General features: G+C 38.9%; 1 protein-coding gene across 3 annotated transcripts; it reads right to left on the bottom strand.

The window, feature by feature from the left end:
• Positions 1 to 471: 471 nt before the first annotated feature.
• On the bottom strand, positions 472 to 18,200 carry fli1rs (Fli-1 proto-oncogene, ETS transcription factor-related sequence). Of its 3 annotated transcripts, none has more exons than XM_035672496.1 (10): positions 18,043 to 18,200; positions 10,797 to 11,002; positions 9,979 to 10,145; positions 5,626 to 5,829; positions 4,478 to 4,555; positions 2,887 to 2,955; positions 2,662 to 2,724; positions 2,254 to 2,301; positions 1,932 to 2,018; positions 472 to 1,587 (listed from the first exon to the last, which is right to left on the bottom strand). In XM_035672496.1, the coding sequence occupies exons 1-10, from the start codon at positions 18,058 to 18,060 to the stop codon at positions 1,064 to 1,066; spliced, it is 1,464 nt and encodes a 487-aa protein (XP_035528389.1). In that variant the 5' UTR covers positions 18,061 to 18,200; the 3' UTR covers positions 472 to 1,063. The 3 variants fall into 3 exon arrangements, with proteins under 3 accessions (XP_035528389.1, XP_035528390.1, XP_035528391.1); XM_035672497.1 differs by lacking the exon at positions 18,043 to 18,200 and adding an exon at positions 17,478 to 17,868; XM_035672498.1 differs by lacking the exon at positions 1,932 to 2,018.
• Positions 18,201 to 21,208: the final 3,008 nt, after the last annotated feature.

The raw sequence follows: 21,208 nt of genomic DNA, 5'->3' as shown, positions 1-21,208 counted from the left end.
TTTAAGAATCAGTATTTTTTTTAAGTAAGCTCATTTACTTTCTTGAGAGTTAGATGAGAAAATTCTTAGAGTTGCCTGTTAAATATTAGGCTACGGCTTAGCTTAGCATAAATTAATATCCTATGTGAATTAAACAAGATATGTTTTAATTAGTGAGCTTTAGAGGTGCTGGTTTTGATAAAACTTTGTACAATCAGGCTAGCTGTTTCCCCTGGTTTTAGCCTTTAGCTACAGCCGACAACTGATTAGCTTAGCATAAATACTGAGAGTGGTGGCAGACTTCCTATCTAATTCTTTGCAACAAAGCGCACTTCACATTAATCAAACTATTCCTTTAAGAGATGTTGCTAACTCGTTCAGTTATGCGTCTATATTAATGGATAGAAGTATGAAACACAGAAAACTCAAAAGCCACCGTTTCTATACAAAATTTTAAAAAAAAAAAAAAAAAAAAACTTACAGGAGTCCATTTTAAGATACAAGCATCATTTATTAGCTTTACATCTTGAGTAAATGTTATATTGCTACATGACAGTCATTCTGTACAATTTCTCTTTTACAAATGTCAGGTCATTGAATGTGATAACTGCAGTTTTGACCTATGAAGTAAAAAAAACAGTTACAAAACTGTAATGCTACTCAAAACAGTAAATGCTATGGTGAGCCTGGTCTTGAGTATGGTCTTTACAAAAGGTACTATCAAACAAAGTACTTACAAAATAAACTTGGTTTCATAACATCTGAATAACCGTTAATACATTTTGTCATCAGTATATTTATGAAAATCTTGGGAAGAGTATAATACCAATCCTTTCCATTCATCACAGAGTTAATTTCCCTCATCACAGAGTTAATTTCCCCCATCACATTTTGTCCATTTTTTTTTGAAGGAATGTGACAGACAACATGATAATGCCCTTATGAAAACAGACCGTAGCGTCATATCACCTTCATTTCAGACAGGGTTCAGCTCAGGTGCATTCTGGATGGAGTGTGCATGTGTTTTCTAGCACATTTGGGTTCCTCTCCCGTGTTATCCATTCAGGTGTGAAATGCATCGTCCTCAGTAGTACGAGCTCAGGTGGGAGTGAGTGCCGGGATGTCTCGTCATGGCTGACCCAGGATAGATGGGGCTGTTGGGGGAGTTCCAGTACGTGGATGGAGGGCTGAAATAGTTGCCTGGGGACACGGGCATGGGTGCAGGATGACCACCCATGAAGTTCATTTTGGGCTGGTGGCTGTGGTAGGCCTGGCCGTAACTCATCTCAGTCTGGTACTTAACAATTCCCCCTTCCGCTGCGTGATTCTGGTGTGCCTGTGAGATGCCTTGGAAGTCAAATTTGTAGGCGTAGCGCTTGCCGTGCACCTTTGTCATGATGTTCTTGTCATAGTAGTAGCGCAGAGCGCGGCTCAGCTTGTCATAGTTCATGTTGGGCTTGCTCTTGCGCTCACCCCAGCGCTTGGCCACCTCGTCCGGGTCGGTCATCTTGAACTCGCCGTTGGTGCCCTCCCAGGTGATAATGCTGGCATTATTGCTGTCAGACAGCAGCTCAAGCAGGAACTGCCACAGCTGGATCTGCCCCGAACCTGGGAGGAGAAAGGAAGAGGAGGAGTTAAGGAACTGAGCAATGACTCTGTTGGTCACACAGATAAAAACAGAAAATGGACAGAATTATCAGCAGTAGCTGTGTGAAACATTGTGTGTAAGCATCTGCATTCGTTCACTTTTGGGGGGATGTAATGATCTGTTAGCCTTTAAAATTAGCATCAGTACTACATTTTAGTACTTAGGAGTTTTGTTGTGGACATGTTGTTCCTTGTAGTATTATGACACACAGCTAACATCTCATTCAGCTTATTTTTTTCCACCAAATGTGACCTTTTCACTGTGTGGCTTGGAGGAAGTGACAGACATCGGGGCAGAAACCTACCCACAGGCCTGTGAGCGCTGGGGTCAGGCAGCTTGTATGGACTTTGTTTGCCTGTTCGGTTCTTGGATGAGCTGAGGGCTTGGCCTTCTGTGAGGAAACAGCAGGGCAAACAGTCATTTTGGTGATAGGGAAGCCAGATTTCGTCTCAGTGTAAGCGTGATGCAATTCTGCTGACACAACAGGTGTTGCTTGATGATTACTCCATTTTGGAAAGTAAGTGCATGCCCTTGCTTGCTTTTCCATCATGTTACCAAAGCAGACAGTGTAAAGGCCTCATTTGTGTCATCTTTGTAGGTTTTCTTGTGGTGGTTTGGATGCTTACCTGGGTTGGCTAGTCGACTGCTTATGGGCCCTAATGTCTGATATGGGTCTGTAAAGAAGAAAAAGCATATTTACATATTTTTTTGCAGATGTTATGTCTTTTGAGCCTTCATTTTGTGAGTTGTGCTCATAGACAGCCATATCAGCCAGATGGAGAAACAGTCGACCAGTCAGAAATATTGAAAGATCTATTGTGCATTGTTTTTAGCCATGCTATTGGCAAGACTTTAAGGATGACAAGTCAGCCAGTCAGGCCACCACTTTGGTTCAAACTGAAATATCTGTAACAACTATTGGATGGATTGCCTTGAAGTTTTGTAGAGAAATTAATGTGTGATTCCAAAAAAAGTTCTTAAGCTTTGAGCAGTCAATTCCTTAAAGCTCTGTGTGTTATACAAAATATTCATACCTTGAGCAATTCTTGGAGCAGGCTCTGTAACTCTTGTGTTGTGTTGGTGCTCCATGGAGGGACCTACAAATCAAAAAGAAAAGAATTGTTTAATACTCATATGTGGTCTGATTTTTTTAATTTCTAAAGAATCAATTTCTGTCCAAAACTAGTAGTTGTTCATAGATGAAAAATTCAAAATCATGATCACTGGTTTCATATCGTCCTTAGTTTTGGTTGTCATACCTTTCGGCACTGCAGCCATGGTGTTTGTCGGCCAGCTGTTCCTGCGGCTGATCTCATCAAAATTGCTCTCTGCACACGAAAAAAAAACAAGGATGAGACTAGACGTTGACAGGCACGTGGCATAAAAAGCCTTTGAAGTGGACAGTTCAGCCATAGTAGGAAGGAAGTCAGTAAATTGAGACAAAGACAATAAGAGTTTGGAGGTCTGAAGATGACCCACAGTTTCTTGGGCAAGCGTTCTTTTGTCCAGGCCACCCCTGTTGGCACAAGATTGTGAATTGTCTCCCAGGAGCAGGACCCATACCCCCCATTTCCTGCACCGGTGCAGCTGCTTCCTGTCTGAAACTGGCTGTTGAGCTTTGGACTCATCAAAGTTTTGTCAACTGAGGCCAGTGTTGTGCCAAGGAACCTTTTTAGACTTTTGAAACTATGTAACACAGTTCTGAAACTCAACGCATTATTTTTAAATCCCTAAACCATTCAAGTAGTTTAGTCTTTTCTGATGGGTTGGAAAATGTGATCCTAAATTCTGAGCTTTGATTTACACCTATAAACACTCTGGACATCTGGACAATATGACTAATGGGAAATGGTGGCAGTTAATCATGAAATACTGAAAAAAAAAAAAAAAGAAATTTATAGAAAATATATTATTATTAAGTACTTAATGTATCGAAAGTAAAAGTATTTGTGCTCCAGAAAATAGCAGTTGTATCAGCAATAGACACATCAATAGCAATAATAATGTTGTTCAGTAGAATAGCCATGGTTTCACTTCGATACATTAAATGTAAACTGCCATGAAAGCACATAACAAATACGCCATGGCTCATAAATAGCCTACCATATTAATTGATATTATAGCGTGCCATGAGTCAATCACCATAGCCACTTCCATCCTTTTGAAGTACGCAGCATGTCATCAGTCACAGCCTTCATCTGTTACATCTCAAGTATCTCAAGTCAGGCAGTCCACAATGGAGAGGTACAAAGGAACTGTTCTAACTTATTCAATACACTAAAGCGAATATCTGCTCACAGTCCACTAGCTTTCTGCTCTGTGTTTGGTTGTACACAGCGCTGGCTCTTAAAATGGGGAAACAAACAAAGTGGATTGGACCAAACGCACTAACTTATTCTAGCCAGGATTTGTGTGCCAGTTAATGTTAAGTGACTTGCCCTACGGACATTCAGCTTACTTTCTAGTTATCCATGATGTTGTTGTGATGTTAGCTATAGTAGCAGGAGAGTTGTGAGATCTGGAGGACATGTGCTAGCTCTAGTAAACCGTCTCCTCCTTTTTGCATGTTAGCTGCGTAGCAGGATGTTGCATGCAAACCAACAACTTGGCTGAGGTTAATTACATAACCATCATTACCAGGGTGTCCGTGGGGTATTAAAAGATAAAAAATCGGATGTATCTTAATCTGATTTTGATGGGTTTTATTTGATTTTAAATGTGTTTTCAGGAAAAACAAATATTGATCAGGCTGTAACTACAAAACTAAACAGAAATGGAACCAATACCGATGTTCCTTCGTATCCAGTATGGACGTGAAATTGGTGATGAAAGGAGAGTGGATGATCTCACCTGCTTTCACCTGTAGTCTGGGTTGTTGTGGTGGTGTGTTGTTGGTGGGAGTTGTGGAGTATGAGAAGGTGGGGCTACCTGTAGCAAAGACAAAAAAAAGTCAATATCATATTTTCTCAAAGTAGATGCAACATAAATGGGATATACCAGGGTAGAATTTGTGTGTCCTGAATTGTATTTTGAAATAAAGTATACACATCAAAGATATTAGATGTTGATTTGACCCTGTTGAGGACAGTTTATGGTGTTGCTGTAGTTACTGGATCGCGTAGTACTGTAAGATGTTGCTGTCATTTTGTCCACGCTTTCTATGGTGTAATGTTACCTTGAAAACCGGATTAGAACATGGTGGCTGTCTTGTTTAGCTGCATTTCTAACAGTGATTTGCAGATGCTAAACTGCTGCTGCCACGTTGAAAAATTAAGAAACAATAAACTGATGTAACACTACTAGTATCAGAAATCATGACGACATATTGTATGCCAAAACCTGCGTTAGCCAATAGGAATAGTGGTTGCAACACCTACTGAAGACAGTAAATTCGGTTAATAACATGGCAAACTTCATCCTAAACCGACATGTTCTTCCAGCCTCAACAAAAAACATAACGAGGACCTCATTAGTACAAAGTGTATTATTATTTTAAAAATAAAGGATAGTGGACATTAAAATGTGTGTTGGAAAAGGCATTTCTAAAAATTCAACAAATTCAATAACAAATTCAAAAACAATCTGTTATTTTTCGGAGTCATAGATTAATAGTCAACTGTATAAAATTTCAGAAAGTAGGGAAAAATGCCCATCAAAATTTCCGAGAGGCCAAAATCCCAAAACATTAAAATTTACAGTGAGAAAAAGAGAAAAAGCAGTTATTTGAAAAGCTTTTTTACTTAATCAGCTAACTCTTTTAGTCATTTATCATCAAAAATGTTGATATTATATCCATCCACTAGTCAGTTAATTGTTGTATCATTTCAGCGCTTCAAGTTTCCAGAGAGCCTTGTGTCTTATTTTATTTCTGATCCTGCTTACATGCAGGTAAAATACTTAAAATACTGCAGAACAATTAAAAGCTTTTACATTGTCGAAACCAAACAATGTTATCAGCTGAAGAGCGACGGATATGTGAGACACGAGGCGAGCCTTACTCTGTCGGAGGTAACTGAGGTGTGAGAGCAGGATGTCTGCGTTGTAGGCCGACGTGAGACGCATCATGTCCTCCTTGGTCATTTTGCACAGGGCCTTGCCATCCAGCGCTTGGAAAAGCATGACGTCCACCTCCTCAAGGACATACTCCTTGATGGCCCAGTCCAGCCACTGCCGCACATGGTCCTGTGTCCACACCTCAGGGTCTGTCATCAATAGAGTGGAGGGTGGAGAGAGGAGAGAGAGGAGAGATGCTCAAAAATGATCAGAAAAGACTTCAGATCCATGTCTGCATAGAGGATATAGCAAGGAAGTGCATGTTGCTCAACTGGACCAGGCAAGGTTTAATTTGTTCAAACAAATTCTGAAGGAAACACTAGAACTGGAACAGCGCACTTATACTTAAAAAGTATATAAAATAAGGGGGATATCTTTCTGAGAACATGGGAATCTCTGATGGACCTCTGGGAGTCCACCCAGTCCGGCTTGATGTGCTTTGATTTTATTTAGAAAAGAGACATGCACATAGTTGAAAATTACCATAATTATTTTATTTTTCATTTATTGTGTTTTTTCCCTTGTTCAGATATTTGTTTGTTGATTCCCAATCATCTTCTATTTTATTTCACTTTAGATGCTACTATTACTTTTCTGTCTTACCCTTATTTGTCTGTTGATTATGTTTGTTAATTGAGGAGAGAAATAACTGGGGGAAAAAAAACTCATTTATAAAATGGTGTCTCCCTTTGTTTGGAGGACTGTTTTAAAGGGTTAAATAATATGTTAGCTGCCTTACAGTTTGCATATATGATCCGGACTTAAAATAGATGCTTTCAAAAGGTCATAAACAGGAAGTTGTAGAAGTTACAGGAAGATGAGTCATACAGAAACCATCAATAACTCTTCAAACTGCAAATATTTGTCCCCATACACTTAAAAAATATGTTCTGCTTATTGTGACTTCACTTTGATGTCTGACCTTTACTGCACAGAATGATGTATGTGCAGAGATTGATCAGATTCATCTTCTGAAGGGGGAAAGTTTCTCTGTGCTCACCTTAAATCTCAGTTCAAGATGCGTACAAAGCTAGTTTTTTAAGCAGATCATGCTCTAGATGGTCTTTATACACTGGGTGTGGCTGATACATCTTGTGAAAGCTTTCTAGTGTTTGGACATGTAATCAAGTCTTTTACATGATGAAGGATCCTGTTCGTTGGGTTTCAGTTTCTTTGATACAAATGCTCTTAAAAGAAGAAAAAAGACTAGAGGATGGCGGGAGGCGCGTAATATAGAAACAGTCTGAAGAGTGCTGGGGAAAACATGATTTGTTTGTAGAACAAAGTGCTGAGTAACACCGGAAACTAGTTAGATAGCAAAGGTACCAGTTGTGATACTTGATATGGATTGGGTGGTGGGTGGTGGGTTGCATATAACCACTCTGTGAAAACAGATGCTTATTTAGTCAAACTCAAAACCAGTTCAGATAACTGTGCTGGTCATATTTGTAGCTTTGAAAACATCTTTAAAGACTGAAACTAACTGTCTTGTTTGTTAAACTGTGGCACTATGAAAATTTAAATGTCTGAAAAGTCTTCGGCCTTACATTTTGAAGCACACAATTTTAAGTTGCTTTTCTAGTTTTTCTCATTTTAATGCAACTTACTGTGTGTTTGGCCCAGTTCTCCACAGGCCACCACCTGCTATTTTCGATTTGCCTGAAGGTTGCAGGATTCAGGAAGTAAACAAATAATTACCAATAATGCTAAGCTGGAGACGGCCCCAGGGGTCTTTAGGGAAAATGTTATATTTGTTTTTTGTGGTCGTTTTGACAACCTTGTCAGTGTTTCTGTGCAACAGGACTGGGCAATAATATTATATTGCCTTACTGTTTAACAAACTAAAGATTTCAAGGCAATTTCAATTAAACGCTGGAATAATGAGGTTAGTTTTAGACAGTTCTTGTTTCATGTAGTGCATTCAATGCATTAAACATTTTGATTGTATTTTGATATACATCTTATAATATATATATACTTTTATATGTGGTTTTGCATATTGTACATCCCATGTCTGCAAATAAACAACTGGGTATACATTTAATATCCTATATCAGGAGTTCCCAAACTTTTTTCATGTCAACGACCCTGACAATAGATTGACATTAGACCACAGACCCCCAATTTGAGAAGATGTTGAGTATTTGTTTTTATTTTTTTAGGTTTCAAGATTACAGTCCTCATGGTTAATCAGTGGTCAAACTAACAATAAAAATGGCCAACGCTATTCCTTCCTTTGTTCCAACTTCCAAAAAAATGTGATAAAAGTTCAAATATTCTAATCCTCCTTTTGCTGGGGACCCACTATAACCCACTCAGACTGCAGTTTGAAAACCACTGTCCTTTATCATACAGTACCAACCACTAAAGTATTGCCAGCCCCGGATATACATTCAGATAATCAAGGGCCTGTCATGGACCAGCAAGCAATTCTGTGGTTGCATCTGTTGATACATTAGATCAACCTTGTCTTTTATCAATGCTGTTTCTAACAAATATGTTTTGTTAGAAATGTATTGTTTTCTATATAATTTCTGCATTTTCTTTGCTTGCAATACAATATCTATACATAAGCGTTTTTATTAAGGCAACTCATAAGGAAAGATCCTATTAGTAGTGTATAAATAATATGAATTTCTAGGAGACAGGGTTGATATTCTTATAATATTTTTACATTTCTACACATTTCTTTTTAGATTACTCTATTATAATAAATCTATTATGAAGTCTAATAAAACTCATTTAACTTTTATGTATATTAGTTATAGGCACTGTACTTTTTAAATCTTGTTTTCAGTTTGTGTCTCACCCTAAGAATTGTTAATATTTGTGTGCTTTTATTAACAGGTTGAAAATTAAAATTCTCAGAAAAGCAAGAAAATATGTCTGATTCAGGAAGGCAAGCTCACTTCCAGTAGCAAACAATGACTGTGAATTGCCCGTAATATTAGGCAGGAGCTTTAGTTGCCACACCCTCCTGATTGTCCTTGGTTAACACATGCTACTGTGATGCAACATCCGTGTATTATGAAGCAGAATGACTTGGTGCTGATGAGTCATTGACAAATCTCGTCAGATGCACAGCGCTTGATTTCAAATGGTCCAAAGCACGTCTCTGGATCACCGTCTGAAGTGGGATTCCTCCAAAGTCTGACTAACTGAAACGTGCACACAAACACACTGCTCTGATCTATTTATGTTATGAGTCGCAAAGGATGATAACAGTATAGGAACTGTGCAAGACCGAGAACGTAAAGTACGTCATCAGGTTGGATCATTGACTCATAGCAAGGATGAAATGGACTAAATACGGTAGATATTACTACTTGTTTTATAATGAAACATCACTGTCTTTACTCCACTCCACTACTCGGCTCATTTTTAAATTAAAGATCAATAACTTTGATAACACTTGAACTGTTGGGTAATTTATGACAAATCTTTACCTGAAATGGCTATAAAGCACCACACCACATCCTTCCTGTTTGTTTTGTCAGGTTCATATTCAACTGAAGGATATGGCTGGTGTTATTCCATACATTTTATACTGTCAACAAACCCCAAGAGAAGACCAAAACCAGCAGTCCCGCAATACTTCAATACTCTGGCCTCCCTATCCGGTCTCTTGCTAGAAATATAACGTTTCATGTTTTAAAAAGGCTTTATAACTCCCCCAAAACAGCTGTACATTGTAGTCTTTAACAGTTACTCTAATAATAAACAGTGCATTTGTTGGGGACTATTTTAATGCTTTGATAATAAACAGTGAGTATTTACAGCAGCAGTACAGTGTGTGTGGGATTGAGTCAAAATAAACTACAGTGGCCATGTTCATGTAATATCTCAATGTCTAGTTATGCTCATGAAAACCCTTTTCAAAGCCTGAAACCTCTAACAATAGTGTGATTTCAGATGTAGCTACAGGAAGATGGATGATACATAATTAAAAAGTCCACACCAGCTTATCACACATCTATTTCAGCTCTCTTCCTTGTTAAGGTCAAATTTAAATTTACACTTCAGACTTCACACTTTTTAAATAGCATTCACTTTTAGCCCTCATATCATGCTCAATCACCAGAAACCTGCTATTGTTTACTTTTGTTTAGAAGTTTCACTGGAGAATAGTAGTTGGTAGTAGTAGTTTGGGGAAGAAGGGTTAAATGCACAAACATACACTGTGCCCATCTCTGATTCGGTTATTCATATTGCACAAGGCAAGTGTGTGCCAGCTCTTGGGAAACTGTCTTATGACGGTCTTGTGTGAGGATAGAGGGTGATTGAGTGACTCAGCTCACCTGCCGGCACGATGACCCTCTTCTCTTCTGTGGCACTGCTGGGTGGGGTGGCCGTCTGGGGGCTGACACGAGGCTCCGGGAATGAGGCCGGGTATGACATTGGGGCCGCGTCGTTGCTCATGTGTCTGGAGCGCTTGGTGACACTGCAGTCCACAGGGGACTCACGGCTAGAGGAAGAGGAAGCGTTAGGTCAAGGCTAGAAAAGCGTAGAGGGGCAAACAGATCACTAAAATATCTTATAAAGCTTGTAAGTGTTATTCAGTGTCCGCACGCTTCATTTTGTTTAGCTCTAAGTCCTGCTATCATTTCAAATAATGAGATGTTGACTGTGGCTGTTAATCTCTGGCAATAGACGATAGAGTTTCGGCTCCGTGCAAGTTTATTTCCTCTTGCAGTGTTTGCTAATATCTTAAGCTGAGAGGAGATAAATTTACACCCAAACTGTTTTGTAGCAACACGATTCCAGTGAAAATATCTGAAACCGGTCACACAAACTGAATAAGTGTTTAAATATTACTAGTAACTACAGCTGTCATATAAAAACAGTGACATAAAAATATTTCCCTCTAAAAAAGTAAAAGTCTAAACTAGCAGAAAATGGAAATATGAATCCTTCAGTTAAACACCAAAATTACCATATTTGGGATTTAAATACTTTCAGTGGTCAGTGCTGGTAAACAGGATTACATTTGGTGAGTGAACAATAAACATTTTAGGGTCTGGAAAAACCCAGATTGTTGACATGGATTTTAACAGAGCTATAGTCAGATAATCCGAGAACCTGTGCTCCCCTGTGGCCTCGGCCAGTCCTGACTCACCTGGTTCCATTGACGTGCTCTGCTCTTTTCCCAGGATTTTGCGCCGCTGACCCCACCCACTCTGGCTCAGTGGCCTCGGGACTCGGCTTGGAGGCCTGGCTAAACGCACCGGGCGACGTCATCTCAGTCTTCATGTGCATGACCGGTGCTGCGGTGTAGGTCGGCTCGAATATGGGCTGATCCTCACTCACCACGGACAGCGCTTCCTGTTCAACAGTGCCACAGCGGTCAGTGTCTGCCATTAATGTGCCTGGTCACAACCTGTGGAAACTGTCTTTTTCCACATACAGACTCAGTTTATTCCACATAAGATACTCCACTGAACAGAAGCAAAACCTCAGAGTTGTAGGAGTAACAATAAAAGCACAAAAAGGCTTTAAAGAGTAAAATAATGAACTGAAATAAAATGTTTTTTATTGTGGGGCCACTAACGTAACCAGATTTCCATTTTTAATGTCCACTCTAAGTTGAGAAGGTACATTTTATCAGAATTAATAACCACAGTTTACAGATATACCAAAAGTAATTACAGGAAATCATATCCCCTATATTAGTATTAGGCAACCTGTGGCTCTGGAGCGCACGCGTTGACAAAAATGTATATGGAAATGAATAACTTTTATTTTTTTAACACTTTTATTTATCATTATTTCAGGCCTGAAGTGATTCTTACATTTTCCAATTGTAAAAATGTGCAGCCATTACACGCCAAAAGTCTTAACTTTTCATCAACTGAAATGTGTGTTACATGTTACGTCCTGACCTGGCACCTTTTGCTGAACCTCAGTAGTAGTGGTTACTAGTCTTAAGTCCACCGAGCTAGACTAGATATGGATTTTATATCTAAAAAATGTTGCAGCAAAGCTGCTGGCTTACTGATACTTGTTAAGATTAAGGTTTTCCAGCTCCAAACAGATTTTTTGTTGTTTTACTCTAAGTAAAGGTTGCTGACTCCTGTCCTATATCATATCTGCTTTACATATTCACTGCAACAGCAAAAAAAAAAAAACTAAACATTTTGCTACAGAATGATTCAATAAAACACATAATCGGCTCATAATTGTTAAAAATATCCATTAAAGATCGAATAATACTTAGTATGATTGGCTGTTCCAAGTTTTGTGGATGTTAATGTTTGTTTGATGGTTTTAATTGTTGTTGGATGCACTGACTTCTTTTAAGCAGTGCTCTTAAATTCAAGCAGGCCTATTTGTGCTTTAGTGACTTGCTCAGACGCACTTTAAAGTAGATTTTGAGAGTTGGGACCATTTCATGTTCACTTTTCACCATCTCAGGTTTTTCCTACCTCTGTCAAGATACAAACTGCCACATGCTTTCTTTCTGCTCTACTGAAGTGCTTAACATCCTGTAGTATTTCCCTGTGATTGATTAAAACTTTAAGTGTAAGTTTAAACAAACAGAGAGATACTACTATACTAAATACTCTGCAGTGAAATAACAAGTCAACTGTTCATAAACACTTTACAGGCAGTCTTGAGGGTGTCTAATCTTAGAAAACATCAGTAACCTTAACCACAGTTTTATTTTGTCGTTAGAATTGGGGTTGCGTGGGGGAGGGTGTGTTAGCTAAAGGTGGAGTTTAATCGAGATTTAAGTCCGTCTTCCTGTGTTCAGCACCTACAGCGAGGCCTCAAGATGGCACATTCATCCCACGCACTTGGGAGGGCAAACACTGGACTAGTTGTTCTGTCTGCTGCTCAAATTAAGTGTGTGCATGTGTGATGCGACCACGGCAGTCTGAGTGAGTGCAAGTGCGTGTTTGTTTAGAGGAGTTGAGCATTGTCTTTGGGCCTTGTACGTCAGTGCCGTGCTTTTTCAGTGGCCTACAGGAAACCTGGCCGCCATGTGCAGAGGAACCTTTTGGCACAGGCCAACAGAGAGGAAATGGTAGAGGAGGGGGGCATAGTGTAAAAATGTGGGTCATTTTAAAGTTGGAAAACAACCCCAAAGGCCTGTGGTCAAGGGAGGAGGGGCAGTCGGGTTCATTGGACAGCAAGAAGAGTATAGTCTTGATTGAAGTGCCGCCTTTGCATTGTGTTTTTCTTCTTTTTGTTTTGCCTGTGTGTGTGTTTTTTATAGCTCAATTGTTGCCTGGGTATTGTACACAACATCTTAATGCATGGCACACAGTGAGGCATTTCCTGGAGGCTGCAGACAAACTGATACAGAAGTCGGTGTGTGGGATTTCAGCAACCTGCGGCTGCTGTTGCTGCTGCATGGAGCATTTGCTGCTGTGTAATGGATACGCCCTTTTTTTCAAGCAAGCACAGGCAAAAGGTTTACAACAATCCACATTGTTTGATTTCACATGAAACAAATATTACCTGGTAGTAGTTGGTCAAGATTTAAAGATTGATAAAAACATATAAAAGGTAAATAAAATTTGTATTGTACTCTTATAACATTGCTAGAGATATGGTCTTTATTAATCCATGCATTCTTCTTAATTTTTAAACCTGGCACCTACATTACCCAGAACGCAACTTGTTCGCCGACAGGTCATTTGGAGAGTAGCATCGTGCCTCCAGACCATCAACATATGAAAAATAAACGTTGTGCCTTCACTTCCTCCCACTGTAAAAAAAAAAAAAAAAAAAATAAAGCCAAAATATCCCGGATCATATTTCGCCATTCAGGGGCCAGAGTCTGCGCAGTAGTGATTGTAGCTGGCGCAGAAGTATCGAGATCCTGCCCTGTGAAATACCTTTTCATAGCTTCAAATAACTACTTAATTTAATTTGAACATACTTCAGCGTGATAGGATCTATCTAAAATTCCAGTAAATGATCTAAAAACCATCTATGGGAAACATTTATTTGACGCGTACTTTGATTTTTTTTAGATGGCCCACGTCCCATCTGCTAACCTGGAGCCAACGGGCTTTTTGATATGTACTGCAACTAGTCACTAGAGGGCGATTGAAATGTTTTGGCTTCACTTTTGGAGAGCTGTCATGTCGTTCACCTCCAGATTTTGGTCATTATCCAACTTGCAGCCTCTACTGACGCTGACTCAAGTGACATTACCGCAGTGGCCCGGGTTTGATTCTGACCTTTGCTTCATGTCATCCCCCTCTCTTTCTCTCCCCACTTTCCTGTCTCTCTACAGCTGATAAAATAAAGGCAATAAAACCTTAAAATATTATCTGTAAATAAAGTTGTCACATTTAATAAGTGTGCATGCTACCTAGAAGCTAAAATATTTTTAAAAAATGTAAAAATACATGCAGTGTTGCATGTGACAGACATTCTCGCAGGCCTCCATATTGTCCTGCTCAGCTTTCTTTTGACCACACTCCTGTTTTCCTCTTCAGCTGATTGCTTTGTTTTACTTCTGTTGTGTTGTCCTCTTTCCCCCAGTCTTCCTCTCACACACTAAGTAACTTCAGAGGCCCTTTTCTCTGTGCAGAAGTGAAACAGTTGGCCAAAAGGCCGCCGACAGCAAATTCTCATGAGAAGACATGATAGTAAAAAGTTGTACACCGTTGGTTAAAGATTACTTTTTTAATGTTTTTTGGTGCTCAACACTCAAACTCTTGATATTATCGTGACTCGAAGCCGCTCATCACATTGAGTTTCCAGCACAGTACATTCAGTGAGAAGCTCATGCTTTCACAACCACAAACTCACACTCCCGCTCTTTCTTTATCTTCCCCCTGCGCTCTCTCCCTCTCTTTCTCTCTCTCCTCTGCACACTGATACAAATATACCAAAATGTGGCCTGACCGCTAATGCCACAACTGACTTCCTGTTGAATGTGTTTTAGCCTGTTGCTCAGTGACACAAAACAACTTTAAAAAAAACATGACCTTCTTGGGGTTGATGCTGCCGTGTGCCTCGATGTCCTAAACTTTACACCGGTTGTGTTCACAGTTTGATAGTAAACACTTTTCACTTGCTGTGTGAGAGCACAAACATGAAGTCCTGCATGGAAACTTTTGACATGGCTTCAAGTCAGCAGCTTTGCAGGTTGCATCATGCAGTCTTGCCCAAACTACGAGCTTAGTGCGTGATCACAGGCTGTTTACGACATTGGGGTTCATACTTTCTTTTTATGAACATTTTAGATTAACGGTTTAACTGCAGGAAAAGGCTAAACCTAAGTACAACACCATGTTTTCCTTACCTAAGATGGACCTAATTTTCTACCTTTTTATTTTTTGGGATAATATCAAAAAGGGATATTGCAACACAGCCGGAGGGAGCTATTAGGTCATAATCATGTTATGAATCAGATATGGTGGGTGTTGGTCCTGTTTTAATGACCAGGAGCTCTCTTAATTTTAACAGTATAAATGGAATAAAACTCTGGAAAACTCCTGAGTGACTCAATCAGTTCATCAGTAATTAAGCATTCAGTATTTTCAGGTTGGAGCCCACTTTGGGAAACACGTCTGATAACTAGGGCTGCAACTAAAGATTATTTTCATAATCGATTCATTTGCCAATCTTTTCTCGATTAATCATTTTGTCTGTAAAACATCATAAAACAATGACAAATACACATGAATGTCAGTGGAAACCTTTTGGTGACGTCATCAGATGTTTTGTCCAACCAACAGTCAAAAAACTAAATATATTCAGAAAAAGATTATTTTGCTGTCGATTGACTAATCGATCGATCAACTAATCATTTCAGCTCTACTGGTGACCTAAAACCAGCAGCTGCAGGATAAATTTAAGAGATCGCGAAAAAATAAGCAACCTTTCTTATGAATTAATGAATAATTTTAAAGATCTAGAACTCTAAGAAGTATTCAAATAAAAAAGGGGGTGGGGGGCACAAGGGGCCCTTTGGTTTAACTGGCCACAAATACGTGCAAGAGGTTGCTTCGTTTAAAGGGGTCACAAAACTGCAATCAAGGATGTGGTTAAAAAATACTTCCTTGCAAGCACCAATTAACTGATTCATATTTAAAGTCAGGTTTTTTTGCTTTGTTCTTTTGTTGTTTTATGACCTGTTTTAGGCACTACTTAATCACCTCTTCATGTTTGGAAACACCAATGAATTCTGATTTAGTGACATATTTTGGCGCCATCATCATCATCCACTGATAAATAATCCTGGTTTTATTTTTTCTGTTTTGGTCCATCCTAAAACCTTTTCTTTGCACTGGACTCATGGAGATAGATTTGATGTGAAATCTTACAGATTTTAAACTTTAGAGACTGATACTGTACCTTCACTGTGTGTTTCTAGACATTAAAAGTATTTTAAGGTGTTTCTAAGCTCCTGTTTATATTTGGATCTACCACAAAGGACCTCCACATACTTTAGATTTTAATAAACATATAAAATGGGTGTCAACTCGAGGCTATGGGAGAATATTGATTTGTATTAAAAAAAACCACTACACTCACAAAACAAGGTGTAGCCTCCACCAACAGGCCAGAGATCGAGTTGTGCAAAGGCACAGCCCTGTGTGTTCGCCATTTCTGTGGCAAGTGGCAGAAAGCAGAAGTAAAAGTTAAGGCAAGCTGATTTTGCAAAGGTCTGAGCAGCTGCGCTTTCTGCACACAAACAACGATGCGGTTTTCACAGCTCGGAGGCTGGCAGAACGCAGGCCTCTACAGGCCGCAAACACCGAGGCCAGGTCCGGTTTTCCTTCACCTCCCAGCCTGTGTGAGCGGACAATGTGGGGTTAAAAACAATGCAACGCCTCAATATGTCCACTTCGTTGCTTTCTGTTGAAGCTTTGTTGATTTTTCGACATTTTTTCTAGTCCACGGAGCGGAAATGTGTGCGGAAAGTCTGGGGTTTGAGACAGGAAGCCTGCTGAGTTCAGATAACGACACCTGACAAGTGCTCCCGTTTGCAGCTATAAATTATACTTAAAATAACCTCAAACACACAATCTGCTGTGGCAGACTACAAGAGAATAATTATCTGAAAAATAATAATTACTTTGTTTTTTTATCAACGAAGAATCCTGTCTGTGTGCCTGCATATGAACAGCCAAACTATATATGGAAATAAAGGTTTTAACGGACAATATTAATGATTGAAGCTTTGGTTACAGGATGTCCTCGTTCTCCTTCACTGGCCATTCAATAATAATTTCTTATCTCAGAACGAAAATACCTTTACCATCCAAAATACATCAACATTCATATAGATATTCTTTTAGGAACGAAACAAAAGATAAAGGAGTGCAATCTTTAGTTCCTCAATCTACTGAGGCTCATTTTTTAAAGTGTTTTTCCTTTTTCTGGTTTTACAGTTGGCCGAATAAGACGTTAATTGTGGTTGAAATATCGATTCATTCGTTATAATAAACCGTGTGTAACATATTAGGTACGTCGGTAATAATATTGCACCGTATTTAATGGATTATTCGGCGGGTTGCACGGTTATTTTATTGAAGAAATAAAAAAAATAAAAGCCCACAGGCCAGTGACGTACATTCGTAAAAAGATAACATGAATGTGGATATTTGAGGCCTATTATGGGATAAGAACTACTCTGTCTTTTCTCTCGTTGCGCAATCAGTTTTCAGCATTAATTTCACCAAAATGTGCTTTTCGGTTTGAATTCCCTGACACGAAGGCCTTTATTTCTGCATTTCTTTCGGAGATAGGCCCAAGACAATGAAACAATTACACCGTGGTCGTCCGGATGAGATAAACAGGTGTATCTGTAATAGTGTGAAATGTGAAATACCAGCCATCTGATGGAAATGGATCCTCCTGCTCTTTAAAAAGGGGGCTCTCACTGCATCCAAGTCGGTCCATGGCGCTTTCAGGGACACCTGCCTTGTGGGCACCAATAAAGTCCTGCATCCCTTCATTAACTTATTCTTCGTTAAAAGAGAATGAAAGCAGTTTGTCAACCCCCCCGTTAGATGCTCAGTAATTTCACTCTCCGTGCGTTATTTTTGCAGTCCGTGGAAAGTGCGGGATGAGCTCGATTAAACGCAGCAATTAGAAGAAAAGAAAAAAAAAACGAAACGCGTGCGTTTTGGAAATCCTCTTTTACGCGTATAACCGGCCTCCAATTAGTGTTTTTATCTGACTGTAAAGATGTAGTGGTTAGTTGTGTTATTATAGAGCCGACATACAACCACGAACGGGAAGGAAGAGGAAATTTTGTACAAGAAGGAAAGAGTGGGGAGCTCGCATCACCGCCTTGACTCTCTCACTCAGCAGACTCAGAGGCTGGTGTGGGTGTCCGCCTGTCATGTTCACCACCAGCAGCAGCGTTTAACAAAAACAATTCAAACACATACCTTTATCGTACAGTCCATTGCAGCAGCCTCGCAGTCTTTGTCATTTAGTCGTTTTTTTGTAAATGTTACAGCTAATTTAGCCTTCTAACCTCACTTCAATGCATGCGGGGGTGCATTGGCTCTATGTCGCAAACCATTGCAGTTACAATTTTTTGCTCACAGACCATAACCGGATGGCAAGTTTTTTTTCTCTCCCCCCCCCCCTCCTCTCTCTCTCTCTCTCTCGCTTGCTCTCTCTCTCTCTCTCTCTCTCTCTAGCTCTCTAAATTGGGAAGTGAAGTCACTCTTAACACTGAAAGCGCTGAAGCTGCTTCTCATGAAACCAGCTCTTGCTGCTCAGAAGCGAAAACAAAAGGCTCTCTCTATATTTATTTTGTGTGTGTGTGTGTGTGTGTGTGTTTATGTGAAAAATGTGTAGTAGCATATTGGATAACATGAGCATTCAACTCACAATGATTTCATTTAAAACAACAGGTTTGTAGCGTTTTGCAACAACAACAAACCACAGTGGAAACGAAAGGAGCCACTGACTACTGAATACCTGTCAAGTGTCAGAACAAAAATAGATTTTGTGGTTAAAACAACAACAAAAAAAAGTATAAAAATCTCTTTTTCTGCTTTTGGAGACATGCCATATAATTGCCTAAATGGCTGTGGAAGCAGACTATTTATAGACCAGCATACCAGTAAAAAAGGCACATTTTTATGAATATGATTTCTCTAGGATCTACTTCCTTTAAATTGTGGTCTTCTGAAAAACAGGTGTAAAAACTTTGTATTGGTAAATGTGCTATGATTTAATCTGCATATCGTTTTTATATGTATGTTGTTTGTGAGTGAATCAGTACCTGAAGTGAACCCTAAACACAACATTAGACTACCCTAATTCTTTAGCTGTTTTTAATCCATTTTAGTGCTGTTCTCTTAGCATTAGCTATGTTTTTACATGGGGACGTGGTTACGCTGGCATTTAGGTGTACCTCACCAACATTGCTGTATGCAGGGTTTTAGAAATAGTGAGGTCCAAAAGCTGAACTTACTAGAGGGGTTTTGGGGGCATTTTTAGGTAATTGTTTAATTTTTTTAAACTTTTATTGTATACCCCTCAGAAAAACTACTGAGGTCTGGGCCCTTTGTGGTGAGTATGGCCATGCTCACCAGAGGTGGCAGTATGCAGTAAGAAGTGAGGGTAATCAATCTGGAACAAGCAATAATACATTTTGTTCAAATTGTTCCTCTGCAGACAAAATTGAAAAAGAAAGAAACATCAATCAGTGTATTCTTATACGATATAAAATATATTTTGTGTAATCGCTGTACTATCTGGGTCAGAGGTTCCCAAACTGCAGCTCAGGCTCCTCAGTGGGTGCTTATAGGCTGGTCAGGGAGGGTCCAAGCAAAATCTGTTTCATTTCCTTGTTATCTGTTTAACCCAGCCCACGTTTTTTATCACCTCAGTCAAAATCACCATCAAACAGCAAATTAATCAGGCTACAGCTTGGCCTAGTCTAAAGTCTGGTCTAAAACAGTAGTCAGGTGAACGTATGTGTATTAAAACAGGTTTTTCTTTTGCTGTAATCATCTCATATTGGACATTAAAAGACCCATCGGTGAACTGTAAAACCAAATAAGTTAATTTAACTCAAAACACTGTTGAAACTGATCACATCAAAATCAAGTAACACAAACTAAATGTTTTATGTTAAAAAAGATTCCCGATTAAGACGATTCACTGATCATTTTAAGTGGCACTAACATTGTAAACATTGTAAGTTACAGAAGCATTCCTGATTAATAACTTTTTACGTGGTATTTTGTTTTCACAGTACAAATAAAACTAAAACATTATTCTCACTTAAAATTACTAAATTGATTAAGAATGTTACTTTTAACTTACAAAATTTAGTTAGTTTTACTTAAAAGTGTTTAAAATAGTTTGAGTTAAATTAACTTATCTGGTTTTACAGTGTACTCTTCAAGTAAAACTAGTAATACCACAGCGTATATTCTTGTTACAAATAAAAGTCCTGCATTCAAACTTTTACTTAAGTATTAGCATCAAAGTATATTCAAAGACTAAAAGTAAAACACCAAAAAGTTATGCAGAATGGCCCATTTCAAAATAATATATATTATATTATTGGATTATTGATCATTGAGCTTATTAATGTTGCAGCTGGTAAAGGTTGATCTAATTTTAACTACTTTATACACTGCTGGGTAGTTTAATGTATTATAATCCATCATCATTTATTAGATGTTCCTATTTTGTATTATTGTAACTAAAGTTGTCAGATAAATGTAGTTATTGCTCGATTGAACTAACTCAGACTGAAGCCTCACAAGATGAACATTTGTCCACAAAGCTGTAGATTTGTGTCCCCGATCACCACCCTAATGTATTATAAACGTATCTCTTAACAACCTGTATGAACAGGAAGGTTGATTACAGCAAGTAAACTCTGTTTCTGGCATTTATAAACAGTTAACTTAACTATTTCTGCTGTCAGAAAAGCAGCATTAAAATGAACAAAAGTAAAGCTATTTAATTATAGTCATGGTTGGATCCTTTTTATAGTTTTTAGCCACAGTTAGTAAGAATCTTATTTCAATTAGTGCTTATATGTCAGTGGTAGAGAGAATAGTCAGTGTGGCGCTTACAGTTCATTTTACAATCTGCTTTAGTAAAAGATAACTTGTCTAATTTCAGAGTTTGGAAAGAGCCGGTGGTCTTTGAGAAGTAAAGGGCCACACAACTTAATACAGAAATGACCAAATTAAAAAAATAAATAGCTTTTAAAAACTAAAACTACTCCCCAGTTAAGAGATTTAATATCATTAGTTACTTCCAACATGTACAAACAATATAGAATATTTAAGAAACATCCACACCAGACTGCATTAAAACTTCCATTATTTGAATTTTCTGCATATTTGGTGCTTTTTGCATTGCTTCATGACGGTTCACTGTGTAAATATCCCAGTGGATTCCTGATAGATGACTGCAGACGGTTGTTAATCACTTCGTGTTGTGTAACTTTAACCCGGTTGTGTCCTTGTCTTGAGGTGGGGCTCCCAATCACGACTCCCGTCTCCCCACCGACGCGCACGATTTCACCCAGCTCCATTTTTCCAGATGGAGCTGACCCTCTGTGTGTGTGTGTGT

This window comes from Morone saxatilis, unplaced genomic scaffold (assembly GCF_004916995.1).
Source record: "Morone saxatilis isolate NCDOM2014 unplaced genomic scaffold, NCSU_SB_2.0 Contig24, whole genome shotgun sequence".
NCBI lineage: Eukaryota > Metazoa > Chordata > Actinopteri > Moronidae > Morone > Morone saxatilis.
Note: the sequence above shows the minus strand (reverse complement) of the source record. Positions and strands in the feature narration are given on the sequence as shown.

What these genes read in the sequence shown, in the direction of transcription:
- fli1rs (XM_035672496.1), bottom strand. An exon ending in GAGGGTCATCGTGCCGGCAG is followed by an intron (nt 5,830 to 9,978) that starts GTGAGCTGAGTC and finishes TATTGATGACAG; the next exon opens with ACCCTGAGGTGTGGACACAG. An exon ending in CATGGCTGCAGTGCCGAAAG is followed by an intron (nt 2,725 to 2,886) that starts GTATGACAACCA and finishes TTTGATTTGTAG; the next exon opens with GTCCCTCCATGGAGCACCAA.